The sequence below is a fragment of the Diplotaxodon limnothrissa genome, linkage group LG7 (assembly GCF_057381915.1).
Source record: "Diplotaxodon limnothrissa isolate DT_005_m linkage group LG7, D_limnothrissa_male_GT1.1, whole genome shotgun sequence".
NCBI lineage: Eukaryota > Metazoa > Chordata > Actinopteri > Cichliformes > Cichlidae > Diplotaxodon > Diplotaxodon limnothrissa.
The window spans coordinates 55691250-55706447 of record NC_140602.1 but is presented as its reverse complement, the minus strand read 5'-3'; the positions used below and the strand labels follow the sequence as shown (position 1 = coordinate 55706447).

General features: G+C 40.0%; 2 protein-coding genes across 4 annotated transcripts in view; both read right to left on the bottom strand.

The window, feature by feature from the left end:
* Window positions 1–6683, bottom strand: part of erbin (erbb2 interacting protein) — a 49796-nt gene extending 43113 nt beyond the window's left edge. For all 3 annotated transcript variants that reach the window (XM_085359974.1, XM_085359972.1, XM_085359973.1), the window contains exon 1: window positions 5919–6683. The gene's annotated coding sequence lies outside the window, so the exon portion shown is untranslated. The remainder of the gene's footprint in view (window positions 1–5918) is intronic.
* A 704-nt stretch (window positions 6684–7387) lies between these two features.
* nln (neurolysin (metallopeptidase M3 family)) lies at window positions 7388–14930 on the bottom strand. The gene is made up of 13 exons (XM_085358473.1): window positions 14890–14930; window positions 13925–14172; window positions 12735–12883; window positions 12237–12341; window positions 11917–12019; window positions 11666–11826; window positions 10866–11001; window positions 9648–10014; window positions 9309–9510; window positions 9034–9220; window positions 8821–8949; window positions 8473–8609; window positions 7388–8382 (listed from the first exon to the last, which is right to left on the bottom strand). The coding sequence occupies exons 1-13, from the start codon at window positions 14928–14930 to the stop codon at window positions 8233–8235; spliced, it is 2115 nt and encodes a 704-aa protein (XP_085214599.1). The 3' UTR covers window positions 7388–8232.
* Between the last annotated feature and the right edge of the window lie 268 nt (window positions 14931–15198).

Here is a 15198-nt window from a genome sequence, read left to right as displayed (position 1 = left end):
ATTGATGTCTAGAGGCATTGCATTACTTCCCATTTTATTAAGCCAGCTTTTAACAACCCCTGGGCATCAGACCAAGGGGAGAGAAAAAAAAGAAATCCATAAATGTAGACTATATATGCTATGTTGCCACTGTCCCAAAATCCTTCCTTAGGATGTCAAAATAAGGTGCCCAAAGGGGAAAAAAAACTTTCTTTCTTAAACGCTTTGATGCATCTTCAACAGCAATCATAACAAATTAGCCAATTCTATATCACTCTAGAGTTAATTTTGAAGAGAAGCGCATGTGTTTTTTTTAATACAGCTAGACCTAGGTCAGTTGGACTGAAAAGCTGGCATAAATTATAAATATCAGCTTGGGACATCCCTAGTCTTAATATAGCCTGTTCCACATCAAATTAGCTGCTTCAGTTACTGTATGAAGAGCATGTCACAGATAACACTCCCTCCAATTAATCCCATGCAATCATCAGCACAGACATGCACATCCCCATAAAAATCATCCTCTACCATGTTTGAAAAAGAAACATCTGCAGCTATAGTCTCTTTCACTGTCATCCTCTAATTCTGCACAAGTATGATAACAGTTTAACCACAACTGGCTCACATACGGTAGCACGAATCCCATGATCTTGCATTGTTACGTGACTGCACTTCTAACCTCAAACATGTGGTCCGTGCTTTCAATCAAATCAACCATTTTTGTCCCACTTTGGTACAAGCTTTCGCGTGCTTTTCTTGCATTTCTTGGCAGAATAAAAAACCACAACAAAACACTGGTCTTTTCAGGGATTCACAGTTATCCTGGAAAACTGCAAAGGCCCAAAGGCTGATGGTCATAAAACAAAAAATCTAAACCAAAACAAAACACATACATATGTGACCCACATGAAAAATAGAAAGCGGTTCGTCTCCCTGTCAGTCACGTCTAAAGCAAAATAAACACACAGATGACATTTAACACTCTGGCTGTAGGACTCCTATAGCTTTAACTTCAGCTTCCACATGGAAGTGAAAACACTTCTATAAGCCATAACAGTGAAGGTGCCTCTGGATAATGCAATAGCAAAACAAAACAGCGGTTGATACCAACAACAATTTCAACAAATTACTGGAATTAAGTTTATCACTACTATGTTGTGATCATCATGTTTTAACTGGCCTTATTGGGATTGCTGCAAAGTAAAGGCCCCGCTATGTTACAAAAACATAAAAGTTCTTAAAAGGATGGAACACAACTAGCCTCGCACCACTTACCATGAAAACATTTTTTTAATACACCAAGACAACCAGCTCGTGATGTGTACTAGGGCTGTTCGATATAACGATATATATCGAATGACGATATAAAAACGTCTATTGTTTCATTTTACGCTATCGTTTGTTTCGTGATGTCGCAAAATAAACTGTTTACGGCAATATTTTTTCATCGTTTTGATGGTCACTGTAGTGGCTATATTAATTTCTTAAAGTTCTCTCTTTCTCTTATATTTAATATAACCACACTACAGACGGACAAGCGCCTGTTTTCATGCGTTGTGGTTAGCAACAACGATGGTAAAACCATCGCGTGTCCGCTTGTTTATGTTCCACATAAACCTTTCACAATAAAGCTCAAGATCCTGTTGAGACTTTTCAAAATAAACTGAATCACGTGAAAGAGCAGATTATTTACGGATGAGAATTAAAAAAAAGAGCCGCCAGATGCTAAAAAATAAACCTTAGACTCAAACGTTAGAACAGGCTTTTCCCCGCAGCGCGCTGTGTAATAAATACTCAAAGAAAACGGCGGCCTTTACAACTTCTGTCTAAAAATGTATAGTTTCATGCATCAGTTAAAACACTCGACACCAGCTACATGACGCGCAGCTGGAAACACGTCCCGCAAAACGAGCTGCCCGAGATTCACAAAATTTACAGAAAATGTTACACTTTTGTGATTTATATCGTTATCTGGACGATAGAATTCTTATATCGGGATATGAGATTTTGGTCATATCGCACAGCCCTAATGTGTGCTATCAACTCTTCTGCACTGTTACCATTTCTGAAACATTAACTGAAATGAAAAAATAAATAAATTACTTAATTTTTATAAGCAAAATGTTTCAAGCAAGAGAGTGTGAAGCAGAAAAATCAAAAAACTTTCTCTCTGACCTGACTTTACAATTATCATCTTATCATCCACGACTAGGAACTTTGTCTTCTTTCAACAACTTATTTTCTAAAGCCAGCAGGCTTACACTTTTTTCATTTGTATGCATTTTAGTGAGAGAAGAGCCATGTAACTACCCCACAGAGATCAATTAGAACTTTCTCAAGGATTTCTGAAGAAGACACAGAAACTACCTCCATCCTGCTCAAGTGACTACATGTTTAAACACCAGGAACACACACATACATAGACACACACACACAAAGAAAAAAAAAAACACATCTGTATAGCAACTTCTTGGGGTGCTATGAGTTTTAGTCTAGATCAATAACAGTTATGCTTTGGAGTGTATTAGCAATTTTGCAAGTGGTGTACACAGCCCATATTAGAGAAATTTTCACAGCTGGTTACAGTTAGTCACACAGAAGCCCATCAGCATAGCAACTTCAACTGCTGCTTAGCTGACACAGGTGGAAACAATTGACAACTGATGGGTCATTAGTCATTTGAATTTCATCATGTGATTGGTGGATCTGAAACCACCAATTTATACTAATTTATCCATCTGTCAGTGTCCTTGTCTTCGTTTTTAAATCAGCAAGCTTAAATTGCCAAAGTATCACAATTAAAGTCTAACATTTACTTTTTTCGTCATTTTAGGTTGTAAGCATTACCCGTTTTTTCCTTCAGCTTTTTCATCCAACCTAACAACAACTTCTACATAAATTGCATCAACTAGTTTAAAAATATATACATATTGATCTAATATTACAATCCCAAAACTTAACTGGTTTCTAACACTGTTTTCAACACATCTCTGCAATGATGCCACTGATTCCCACATTAGGGTTTCCACCACAAAACCTACAGGCTGCTAAGAGTGTGTGTAGTTTTACTCACAGGAGGACAGAAGTGCGAGGCGGAGAGAGACAAACACTCATTTCTAATTTCCGCATTCAAGGTAAGATGTCTCTATACCACAAGGCGAGCACTTCATATTTAACCTCTTTTACAAATTGTCGGGCCTGTTTATGAGCTGAACAGGTAAAACATTAAGTCAAATTTTAGACAAGTTCTTTACTAACTTTTCTATGTCTAAAAATGGTCAAGTGGACTTTTAATACACTGGAGAAATCCTTGTACATGCTGACAAAGTATTCCCTGCATTCTGTTATTTCACAAAACGCCTGAAGACATGGGACAAGTACAAGAGCACTGAATCAATCAATATAGTCTGCATGTAAATGAATGATGAGGAATGTGAAAACACTTCTCGGGTAACCACTACAAACACAGTTTAGATTAAGGAAAGTTATTTCCCCTCAACTCTACCAACAATACTCTACATTTCTAACATGATGACTCAGTCACCTGCCAGGAGCAATTTATTAGAGACACAACATAAATTCTACCACATTCACACAGGAAAGTCTGTCACAGCAAGGATCAGCTAATTTCCTAACGTGGTAAACACTTCTCACAGGGTGTCTCAGTCGTTGGTCAGCCACCAACTCGTCAACAACATCACATGCGCAGTTAGTCACCGAACATGTGCTCTTTGGACTAGCACACTACATGTTACCTACTAACAACAAAGGTAGAAATAAGGATACGAGTCAGATCAAGGCTAGACACACTGATGAGGAAACAAGCACTTGTATGGTCACAGAAGCAGAAGATTAAGGAGGGGGAAGAAGAAAAAAAAAAAAAAAAAAGGTTTCCTACGTGGTATAAAGCGTCATCAGAAAAGACACCCGTTAAGATCCAGTGACAATGAAAAGCACCATGTTACGTACTTGTTTAACAGCCAACACCAGATGTAAACAAAAATAGATAAGCCTGTACACCCACTTTTCCATCAGTAGATATACCGCTGACTGTGAGTTTAGCAGGATCACTCATTGTTTAAGAAAAGCTTTTAACATGATATACCCATAAGATAAGAAACACAGTTTTACTGCTTTTGGCAGCGTCTTGTCTCCGACTGACACAACAAACTTTCAGGCAAGTGGAACAACACTTCTTTGACACCAGTGCGAGAAAAGAACAGTAAAGGAAAGAGCCTTTGTTACAGTGAACCTTATCTTCAGTTCTAGATAAGGTCTGTTGTAAATGATCACATGAGGAACTTGATAACCAAAATGCCATGACAGGCCTTCAATACCTCCATGAAACCAGTGTACTGTAAGAATACTATACACACTTCTGTTAGTGATATACAAAATACTCAATACACAGCTTCTCCCAATGAGTGGAACTGTATCTACAAGAATACAAAATTAGTGTACACAAACACCTTTGGGAAAACATCCAAAATTCTGGCAATTCTCTGCTTACACTATATATACTTTGAGTCAGTTTCATTACCAATACCTGAATAATCTTCTCCAAACAGCTGAATATCAGCTGGTAGATAAAGGGCCCATAGCATTGACAAGCAGGGGAAGATGGAGCCTAGTCTTTGTTTACATTTTATTACAGCTGGGAGAGCCTTTAAAGACCGATCTGATAAGGTTTCTGTTTGCTTGACTGACAGCTCTAAATACCTAATTCAACGGTTCAGTTTTAAATCATCCTGGAAGACATTCATGTGCCAGCCACTGACACCACCTGTGAGATTGAAAAATTCAATTGCAAAACACTGTGCCCGAAATGGACGTATAGTATTGAAAATGAACGTGTAATTGTACCGCAATTGTGTATGTATTCGCACAGTTATGGTTGCAGTAGCCTTTGACACCTCCACGCACGTGAATTTTGAGTTTAAATAATACTTTTCATTAAGTAAAAATCTGTTATCATGACATCCATAGTTAGTATCTCAACTTACTACTAAATATTATCTCTGACAACACTCCACCTGGTTCAGTAAGTTTGTAAAGTTATGTTGTGAAATCTAAGATAATCTACACAGATGCATAAATATCTCCGATTCACCTCTAAACTGTACTTTATAGTCAATTACGTTCCAGTGAGAAGTTGCGGATTTAATCTAGGGCATTTTACTAACGACACTCGATCCCGGTCTTATTGCTTGTCTACCTGAGCGTTGCCTTCATGGTGCCCTGAGACTCAACCTGATTGCATCTCCTGACACCATTTCCCAGAGCGGTGAATGACGAACACTAACAGCAAGTCGACAGGCTAGGACAGACCTGCTGAAATTCCTCAGAGTAGTCCTGAATTTATCCCGGATCTTGACGGGATTAAATTACAGTGGAGTTAAGTGAGGACACTAATCTGATTAATGAAGCGGCGAGAAAATGAAAACGCCAATATGTTGATAAGTATGGCGCGCTAATCCGTCCTATACGGTATAGGCGCAACAAAAGATGCGAGTGTTGCTATTGCGGTGCAGTTATTAATGGCTGGTTTTATGAATAGTATCAACACTTATAGACTGACAGCTTGAAATGTACTACACCGCTTTCTAAAGCGAATAAATTAGTGCCAAGCGAGCTACATCGCAAAGGGGCAAAAGCATATGATGCGAAACCTTCCGAAAACACAGCTGCTCAAGTCTGTTAATACAGTCCAAAACCTGTTGTTTTAAACCAACAATGCTCTCACAGCCATTACTAAACTGCAAGCACTGAGACAATACATTATCGTATAGTTCCACATTTAAAATCAACCGCATTAATGCGAGACTTCAAGTGGGACAACCTGAGAATGGGACCTCAGCGATACAACGCTAGAGCTAGCGTTAGCATGCTGTGTGGGGCCCCGCAGAGAAGCAGTAACTTGCGCAAACAAAGACACTTACCTGAGTTACTGTCGGGTCAGCGTCTCATTTAATGATATCCAGCTTATGTGCAGGCTGATACTACCCAACAAACACCTTGAGAAGTGGGCATTAGCTGGTTTCACTGGTTTGCTTCACGACAGTTCAATTGGGTCTGGCTAGTGTTAGCAGCTAGCTAATATTGCCTTACTTAGAGAGCAACTCGAAGCTGGCCCAGTGCGTACATTCTCCTCAGCGAGCCGCCCTCAAGTTTAACGTTGTCCCTCTCAGTTGTTTTGAGACATAAAAATATTGCCTTGTGGCACTGCCAGACTGACCGACGACGAAGACAAGAGCAAAAATGGTCCTTAACTGATGCAAATTAATGACACAACATTAAAAAAAATCCAAAATGTCCACTACATTCAGCAAGGAAATACAAAAGGCAAAACTGCGAACCACCTCCGGCACAGCGAAACCTTTTCCTCTAAAGTGTGCCGCACCCAGATGTTTTCGCTCATAATTTCCAGGTCTTTGCTCATTTACAATAGGCGCAGCTCTACAGACTGGAACGAAGCTACATTGAGGCTGTGGGGAACAGCACGAAGTGGCGAGTTTCTTCTCTGTGACCTCCGCGGGTACATGGAGAAAGCTGTCCACCAGTAGTCGCCTTTCCAGCCTCACCGAGCCCCGTGGACGACGCTTTCACTATCTCACCCAGACACTACTAGTGATTCCGCTTATCTTCCTCTGTGCATTGACTTATTGACACTGTTTTCCCTTTCAAATAGGCTACAGGATATTCACACAGACTGCAAACACGTATACAAACCAGACCGACAAGGTATTTTATTAACCCATTTACATATAACGTACAAAAAAAGGTGTTTGTACGGTTTGCAGCAGCCTTCGTCGTTCTTGTTATGTCGTGGCGCCCTCTGGCGTAAGTAGAAGTTTTTTGCATTTCACTGGAAATTTAAATTAAATAGAATAATATTGGCCTTTTTTCTAATTATTTTTAATGGAGATTTAAAGATAGCCAAAGATATATCCATTAAAATAGCCAAGTGCCTTTCAAGCGTAGAATTTCCCCCATAATGTTTGAAACTTAAAAACAGGTGTGTTCAATGTAAAAGGCTTGAACAGTCTAACTTCTAGTGTCAACCCTCTAAACGACTTAATGAAATTGTCAGGCCACCAAGAGTAGGTAGCCGATAAATGTAATATTATGACGCAGCAGAAAGAAACAGTTGAAAAGAGGATTTTAACTATATTGTGAATCTAGTAAGGGTATGTTAGCTTCTATGCTTGGATACCTGTAACTAAAGCCTGCTGTTAGTATTTTTGTACCACTGACATAGTATCTGATCACTGCATTGAAGGAAATTCTGACATGTCACAGCTTAAGTGATGGCATAAGTAATGAAATTAATGATGACAATGTATGTTTCCAAAAAGAACTATTGTGGAAACCAGATTATTCATATTCTTTAATATAAAGAAATGTCCATTCTTAATTGCACGAGTGTCAAACATAAGGCCCAGGGGCCAGAATCGTTGGAAGGACTCCAACTCTGCCCACTGGACGGCTTTGGAAAATGTGAAGGGGGGCTTAAATTATGGACATGAGTTCTACAGCAATTCCTACTTATAAATAACTCCACCATGGTCATCCATACAACACCAAAGTAATTATGTAAAAGAAAAACATTTAAATGACAAAAAATAGTTCCCATTTTTCAGTATCTACAATAGAAATGTTTTTTTTCAATGGGTTCATAGTAAGACAAAATAAAGAGAAACAGATAATTTTCTCTGAACTAACAAAAGCTTTCTGCCTTATAATTACAGGACAGTCTTGGCAATGAGCAACCAGAACCTTTTCTGTAAATTTATACATTTCTTACCATTTAAGCCCAAAGAATTGTGCTGGCAGATGCCTTTTATTTCCTACGGCACAATTCTTTTATCATGTAGATAAACTGCACTTCTTGTTCATATATGAAGATATCTGATGGATTTAATGTGTAGTTAAACTTCTTTACCCTGACAGAAAGTTTCACTGGTCTGTCTCCCTTAAGATCAAATGAAGTTGTATGTGGCCCTTGAAATAAAATGAGTTTGACATCCCTGGTTTATTGTTTTAGTAACACCAGGACGAATTAAAAAGGCTGTAAAATACACTGAACATGTCATGACGAGGTCCTGTCGTGATCTACTGTACATTTAAACAAAGGCAGACAGAACTCTAGCGTGAAATCCTGAAGATAGTAATAATACCCCATTTCTCAACTGAAATGTACCTGCATCCAGATATAATATAATAATGACAAAAACAGTTAAAGAGAACATCAGTTTACATTGATGCTTCTTGTGAGTTAACCAGTCCTTTGCATTGGAAAAAAGCATCCTGACACGGCGCACGTCCGAGGAAGGTTTTCACCATGTCCATCCCATCCACAGAGCCCCCAGCTTCCAGTATCACTCTTCTGTACTCTTTTCCAACCTGTGTTTAGGGCATAAATGCACATATAAAGACAGTTTCAAGGAAAATAAGACACATCATTAGAGTTAAATGTTCATCCAGAAAACCAACCTTTGGATTCATAATGCCTTCCTTTTTAAAACGACTGAAGAAAATGTCCATGGAGTAGACTTCGCTCCATAGATAGCTATAGTACTGACCATCATATCCACCAGCTAAGTGGCTAAAACTGGCTGTCATGTTGGTTCCTGCAGAGAGCAGATCTTTGTTACAAATCACTAATACAAACTCCAAAAAAGAAAAATGATATTGTCTATGTGCTTCATACAAAAAACTGAATACAAACTGCTAATGCCCACAGTGGACTGTTTATTATAAAATGTAAATCCTCATCACTGATAGAAAGCTTAATGCAATAATTTCTCAAATATATTCTAAATAGCTGAAGCTAAAGCTGACCTGGTGTAGCAGGAATACCCAGGATGTCCTGGCAGTGCTTTGCAAACACCTCCGCAGTGTCTGCACGTGGGCTGATGTGAAGCGACTGGTCCACCTTACTAAGGACTACCTGACGTAGGTTCATAAGCCCTGAAGTGAACACATCAACAGAGGCTCTTCACTTACACATAAATGTTACACAGACTTTCTTTGTGCAAAGTTTGAGTGTCTGACCAGTGTTAGCAACTCTGGAGGCAAGCAGTTTGTCGAGCAGCTCGTCTGGGATGGGGGTGCCATCTTTGTAGTGACGGGACATTCTTCTCAGAGGCTCCTTTTCCCAAACCCAGTTCTCAAGCATTTGAGACGGCACCTCCACAAAGTCTGTCTCCACCATTGTTCCGCTGAATTCTGAAAAAGCGGTCTGACACATACACAGAAAAACTCATTCTTATTCATTAGCACACAGTATACAAATATCACTAACTTCCTGACTGAATATAGCAACTTACATTTGAGCAGATTTCGTGCATGACATGACCAAACTCATGAAAATAGGTCTCCACTTCATGGTGTTGGAGGAGAGAAGGACAATCTTTCCTGGGCTTGGTGAAGTTTGCCACCATGGCTGCAACCGGTAGCCTGCGCTTTCCATCAGGGCCTCCGCAGCCAGGCTGGAGCCCAAAGCAACCTGCGTGGCCATATTTTCCTTCCCTGGTGAAATGTCACAGTCAGGCTGAAGTCTATCACACAGATCAAGAGCTCTGGTCAATGTTAGTGAGCTCACACTTCATAAAAACATCAAACACAGGATCTTGTCTTGTCTCTGAAAAAAATGACACATAATCTACCTTGGATGCAGATCCAGGTAGAACTGACCAATCTCCTCCCCCGTTTCAGTGTCCAGGGCTGAGTACAGCTTGACATTTTCATGCCACACGTCAGCCTGTTCCACCTCTGTGAATGTGAGACCCAGCAGCTCCTGGTAGATACCAAACAGCCCTTCTGTCACCACATCAAGAGGGAAATACTCGATCAGTTTGTCCTTGTCCACAGCAAACTTGCGCTGCTCCACTTGATTCATGTAGTAGGGCAAGTCCCAGGCATTAATCTTCTCATCAAACTGGTAGCCCTTCATCAGGCACTCCCTCTTCTTCAGCGCAAGAATGTATTTCCTCTCTTTGATTCCCACGGGCTTCAGTGCTTCATGGAACTTGTCTATAAAGGCAGAAAAAGAAAACCTCCTTAGTTGTAATGTGAAGCATGCAATTTCTTTGAACCTTTTGCTGTCTACTTTTTAAAGCCCAAATCAAACTAACTCCCTTTGCACACTCAAAAAAAGAAGATGAAAGTTGAGCATTTTTGTAGAGGAAATCTGTTTCAAATCTGCAGATGCTGAATATTCAAAATTTGTTGTTTGCATTGAAAACTATTTCTGCAGCTCTGGGTTCCTGTGTGATATTTTTTTGAGTTTTGGTTCCTGTTTTGATTCTATTTATGTCATTTCTTATGTTTCTATTCTTCTTCTTTCTGTAGTATCCCACTGCTTCCTTGTCTTTGTCTCTTTAGTTAGTTCCCTTGTCTTTCTAATTTACACTTCCTGTTTTTACTGTGGGAAAAACTTTTCCTTGTGCCTCGTGTACTTTAACCTTTTGCTTTTGTTCCTATTCTATGATTTCTTCTTACTGAGCATCTCTCTGTGCGTGTATACAGTCTTGTCTTTTTCCTTTGTTGGATTGGAATTTTAGTGCTTCTTGTGGTCCTTTTGTGGGCTCTGGTTTTTGCGATTAAAGACATGCTTTTAGTTGTTCAACCTGATTACAGCCGATGATTATACTACTAATTATAAAAAGCTGATGTTGTGTAATTTGTCATTAGTAACTGATTACATTTCACCTTGCATGTTATGTGACTGCGTGTGGAGCTGCACAGCCATTCATCTGTCCTATTGAGTTTCTTTTCCTACTTTAAGGCAGTTATCAGGAGGCGGGAGAGCTCATCTTAAATGACAGGGAATGTTTCCATGTGGATGTGTGTGCCAGCGAGGTCAGATGTCAAAGAGACCATACCCAGAAAGTCAGACACGTTGCTTGCATTTTTAGCCATGTTAATCTCCAGCACATACTCAGCATGGCTACCGTAACCAAGTAAGCGTGCAACCTTCGCCCGCAGCTGTATCAACTCTTCTAAGATTGCCGTGTTTACCTGGGGGGGAAAAAACGAGAGACGCGGATCAGTGAAATCATTTAGGCTTATTAAAATGAATGATAATGTTTAGGGTTTCCAGCCTGAGTAGATTCTGTGACACATTTGGTAACCAGCAGTAATATGTGGTTTCACTGAGCAGGTTCTCTGGGCTGCAACTTCAGCCCACTAAAGACATGGGATATGCAACATTGCTTGTTTCATTAATGTGCTAAAGTGACAGCAATCGCTGATTGTATCCTTGTATGTCATTTAGACATACGAGCAGGTGACAAATTAAAGGAAAAAGCTTCCCAATGTGGCTTGAGTAGCTACCACAACAACACCAGGGCCTGTTGTCCGCAGCTTTTTATATCACACATTTTCTCATTTCACCTGCACATGTGTATGGATCCATAGCTGTCCAACATCAACATGACTTGTAGTTATTTATTTATTTTAAACTGGAGTGTTTATTGAACCTTCAGAAAACGAAAAAAAAAGAAAGAGTTTGTATCATTTTTGGTATATGAGCATTATTGCTCATAGTATGCTTATCCTAATCAAACAAAAACCTATAAGTGGCCAAAGAATCAGATGGTTAGAGGTCTTAGAAACTAATATATCAAATATGATCCGCTTGGCGTTACAGGGTATAAATATTAATCATCAGCCTGCGGTTTACCTCTTTACACCTGCTGTTAAAAGCCATTTCCATCTTTCTCCTTGTTTCAGGATTATGGCACCTCTTCATCAGTGGATAGTAATGGGGATATTCCAGGGTCACTTTATACCGTCCTTCAGCCGTCTTATCCAGTCCACTTAGAAAAGTGGCAGCTAGCCCACCTGAGCAAGTATGGCACAAGAGAATCAGTGAATACGGTTAAAGCGTGGCTCTCAAGGCAGCGTTTCATGAGTTTCACGTATCAAACACACCTAATTCGTGCTCAGAGAAAATAAGAAATTTGCTCTCCTCGTTCAGATTCTTGTTAAACTCGATGGAGAGTTCACTGATGAGCTTGGAAGTTCTTTTTATTTCCTTAGGAGAGAGAACACAGAGCAAAAGACATCACAGAGATTTTAATTTTTTACTATCTAATAAGATAAGCAAAGATTTACAGGCACTTTCTATGTGATTCTATTTGCTTACTTCTTCGTTTCAATTATGAAACACTGGAATTAATCTCTAAACTCTTTTAACCTGTAACTTTAACAAACGACTTCCATATTAATAATCAGATCACACATTACATTACCTCTTGTATATCTTTAGACAGGTGCAATCCTTTCCTCTGGCCCAGTGTAACAAGTCTGTCCAGGAATCTTTTTTCCTCAGCTGAAAGGTTGTCTTTCTGTTTATTCTACCAAAACACAATCATAACACTAAACATCTTCTCATACAGGTAGAATAGCAGGCATTCTGCTAAATTTATTCACCTATTTATATATTGCATGCCAGGGAGCCAGCACAGCATGAAATAACATATGGCACTGGCTGCCACTGATCAGATGAGATTACATTTCATTTCCAGGCTATTAAGAACCAGTAGTCCTTGCGCCTCTATGATCTGTTGGCCTCTGGCTGACATGAAGTGTGAAAAAAGTTTAAGATTTTCTTAAATGCAGCCAATCCTCACACACTAGCCTTATGATTAAGACTGCTTTAACACGTCATTATCTGTGTGGCCTCATAAAGTTATCAGTTTTTACAAAAGTCCTCACTTTACTTGAAGTGAATGTGGCTCGAGTCGTACCTGCAAGGCAGTGATTCGTTTGAACACATCTTCCCGCATGTTTATCTCCACGTCCAACTCAGACAGTCTCTTGTCAGCTTCGGTGCTTGCTGATCGCAGCTCCTTAGAAGGACAAACATACTGAGGGAAGGCGAGAACGTGGTGTGATGCTAAGGGAGCAAAGCAAAAAAAAAAAAAAAAAGCAACGGTGAACGTTACAAAAATAATAGAACAATAAAAAACAACAACAAGAACAACATTTTATGCAAGAATTCAAATCCATGAATAGGTTGGTTTCTATTCAGCTAAAAGCCTTTGTACTCCTTCCTAATGAAGACAAAAAATAGAAGAGAATACCTAAATTAGATTTCTGATAATGGTACATACTTTAAGGGCGTAAAATATTCCAATATCAATTAATTTTTAAAAAAATGTGTAAACACATATACATGCCAGAGTGACGTAGTAGCTCATCAGGTTCATGATCAATCACAGTTTGCATGTTACTGCCTGTAAACCCACAAACGTGACCTTGACTTTGAGCACAAATTGGGTGAAGCTCTATTAGCTGACCATTGCATGTAACTTTGAATACTGTGGGAGCAGTAATCATTCATGTGAGCTATGGATGGATGGATGGATGGATGCCTCGCCATTATATAAACTCATCAGGCCTTGGATAGGAAATGTCACTAATTAGTTCAGGAAGTGTAACAGGAAGACACAACTTGACTCCACACCACAGTCTGCTCAGGTGTGATGCTACTCTTATGCTGCAGACAGTGCTAGGAGTAATGTAAGCAAAGAAATTGCTGCAAGAAGTAAAGAATCTTCACATGTGCAGCATAACTCCCTGTGATATCACCGATACCCGATGCATTTTACCTGCCAATACCCTGATACAGAGTCCATGTAATGTGCAGTACTTTGCATGTTAAATTATTTATTTTTATATATATATGTGTGTGTGTGTGTGTGTGTGTGTGTGTGTGTGTACTTGTCTGGGATCATTTTCCCTGTAAAGATGGATCCACACTGACTGACTCAGTTGAAAGTGAAGGGATCAGGAAACATGCTCTCCATTGTCCTAGTATAGCTTACTGATGTTATTAACATATAGTTAACTTGTGTATACTCATTAGTGGGATTCAAACATTGTTGGGTTTGTTGGTTTCATGGAATTGTAAACCAGAATACACCAGTAGACTTACATGCATAATCCATCTTAGCATTAGCCAAGGTCATCAGGGTGTTTTCAACAGAGACATTTTCTATATTTAGGGATCCAACGTCGTCATAGACCTTCTTTACTCTGGCAATCAAGCTGTCTGTCATAGTCCTGATCTCATCTGGAGACAGGTCCCACCTCAGTGTGTTCCTTGCATGTCCTGCCTGAGCGCAGTGTCTGGCAGACAGCACTGACCCACTAGCGATGGTCATTCTCAGATGTTTACAGACCCTGTAAGAAAACCGGACCTTTTAATACCCACCGCCGCCCCCCAAACGTACAATATTTTCTGTTGCTCCATAGTCAAGAAAACGATCCGCTCGAATAGGTGGTATTAATGTAAGCACTATCTTCATGGACACACTCGACACACTTATTTCCATGTTATAACCGGTGATATTTTTCCTTCATCCATCAGTGTAGAGCAGGGCTGCCCAATCCCAGTCCTCGAGAGCTACTATCCTGCAGCTTTTAGATGCATCCCTACTCCAACACAGCTGAATCAAATGAATGGCTTGTTATCAGGCCTTTGCCAAACACGATGGCATGCTGAAGAGGTAATCAAACCATTTGATTCAGCTGTGTTGGAGTAGGGATGCATCTAAAAGCTGCAGGACGGTAGCTCTCGAGGACCGGGATTGGGCACCCCTGGTGTAGAGTTTCATGCCATGGCAGTGCGAGCGGAAGCCTTTCAAACGAAGTTCATAAAAGCGTGGAATAACTGTCAAGCAGCCAAAACGTACAAAACAGCTCAGCTATCCTTAAAGTGCCAATAAGCAGGAGATGACACTTTGTCAATTTAAATTATTTTTAGTTGTGGACCGGTGTCCGTGGAAGCAGAAGAGAGCAATTTAAAGTTGTTGAACGTAGTTTACCAATCTGTCACACATACGTAATAAACAACTTCAATTTAGTGGACTAGTCCATAGTGGACTATGTTTGGCATACCTCAAATGTGCTCGGCAAGCTATAGCTGTTAGCAGATACATGCCAGCAGTATCGTGCGATTTCTTTCAGCAAAAAAAAAATATAATTACATAAAAATAAAAATGAACCCCTTTCTTCCTCCCTTACGGTGGCTCAGTCCCTGTAGTCGCCGCAATGAACGGTATCTCTCCCCGTTTCTCGCGTGGGAACCGCTTCTTATTTCCGTTGTTAACGCGCAGGCGCAGAGGAGGAGGACGCGATCGATCCGACTCGAGCCCTCCTCATGACGCGGTAGCAGCAGACAGCTGGATAAGACCTCAGGTAGGTGGG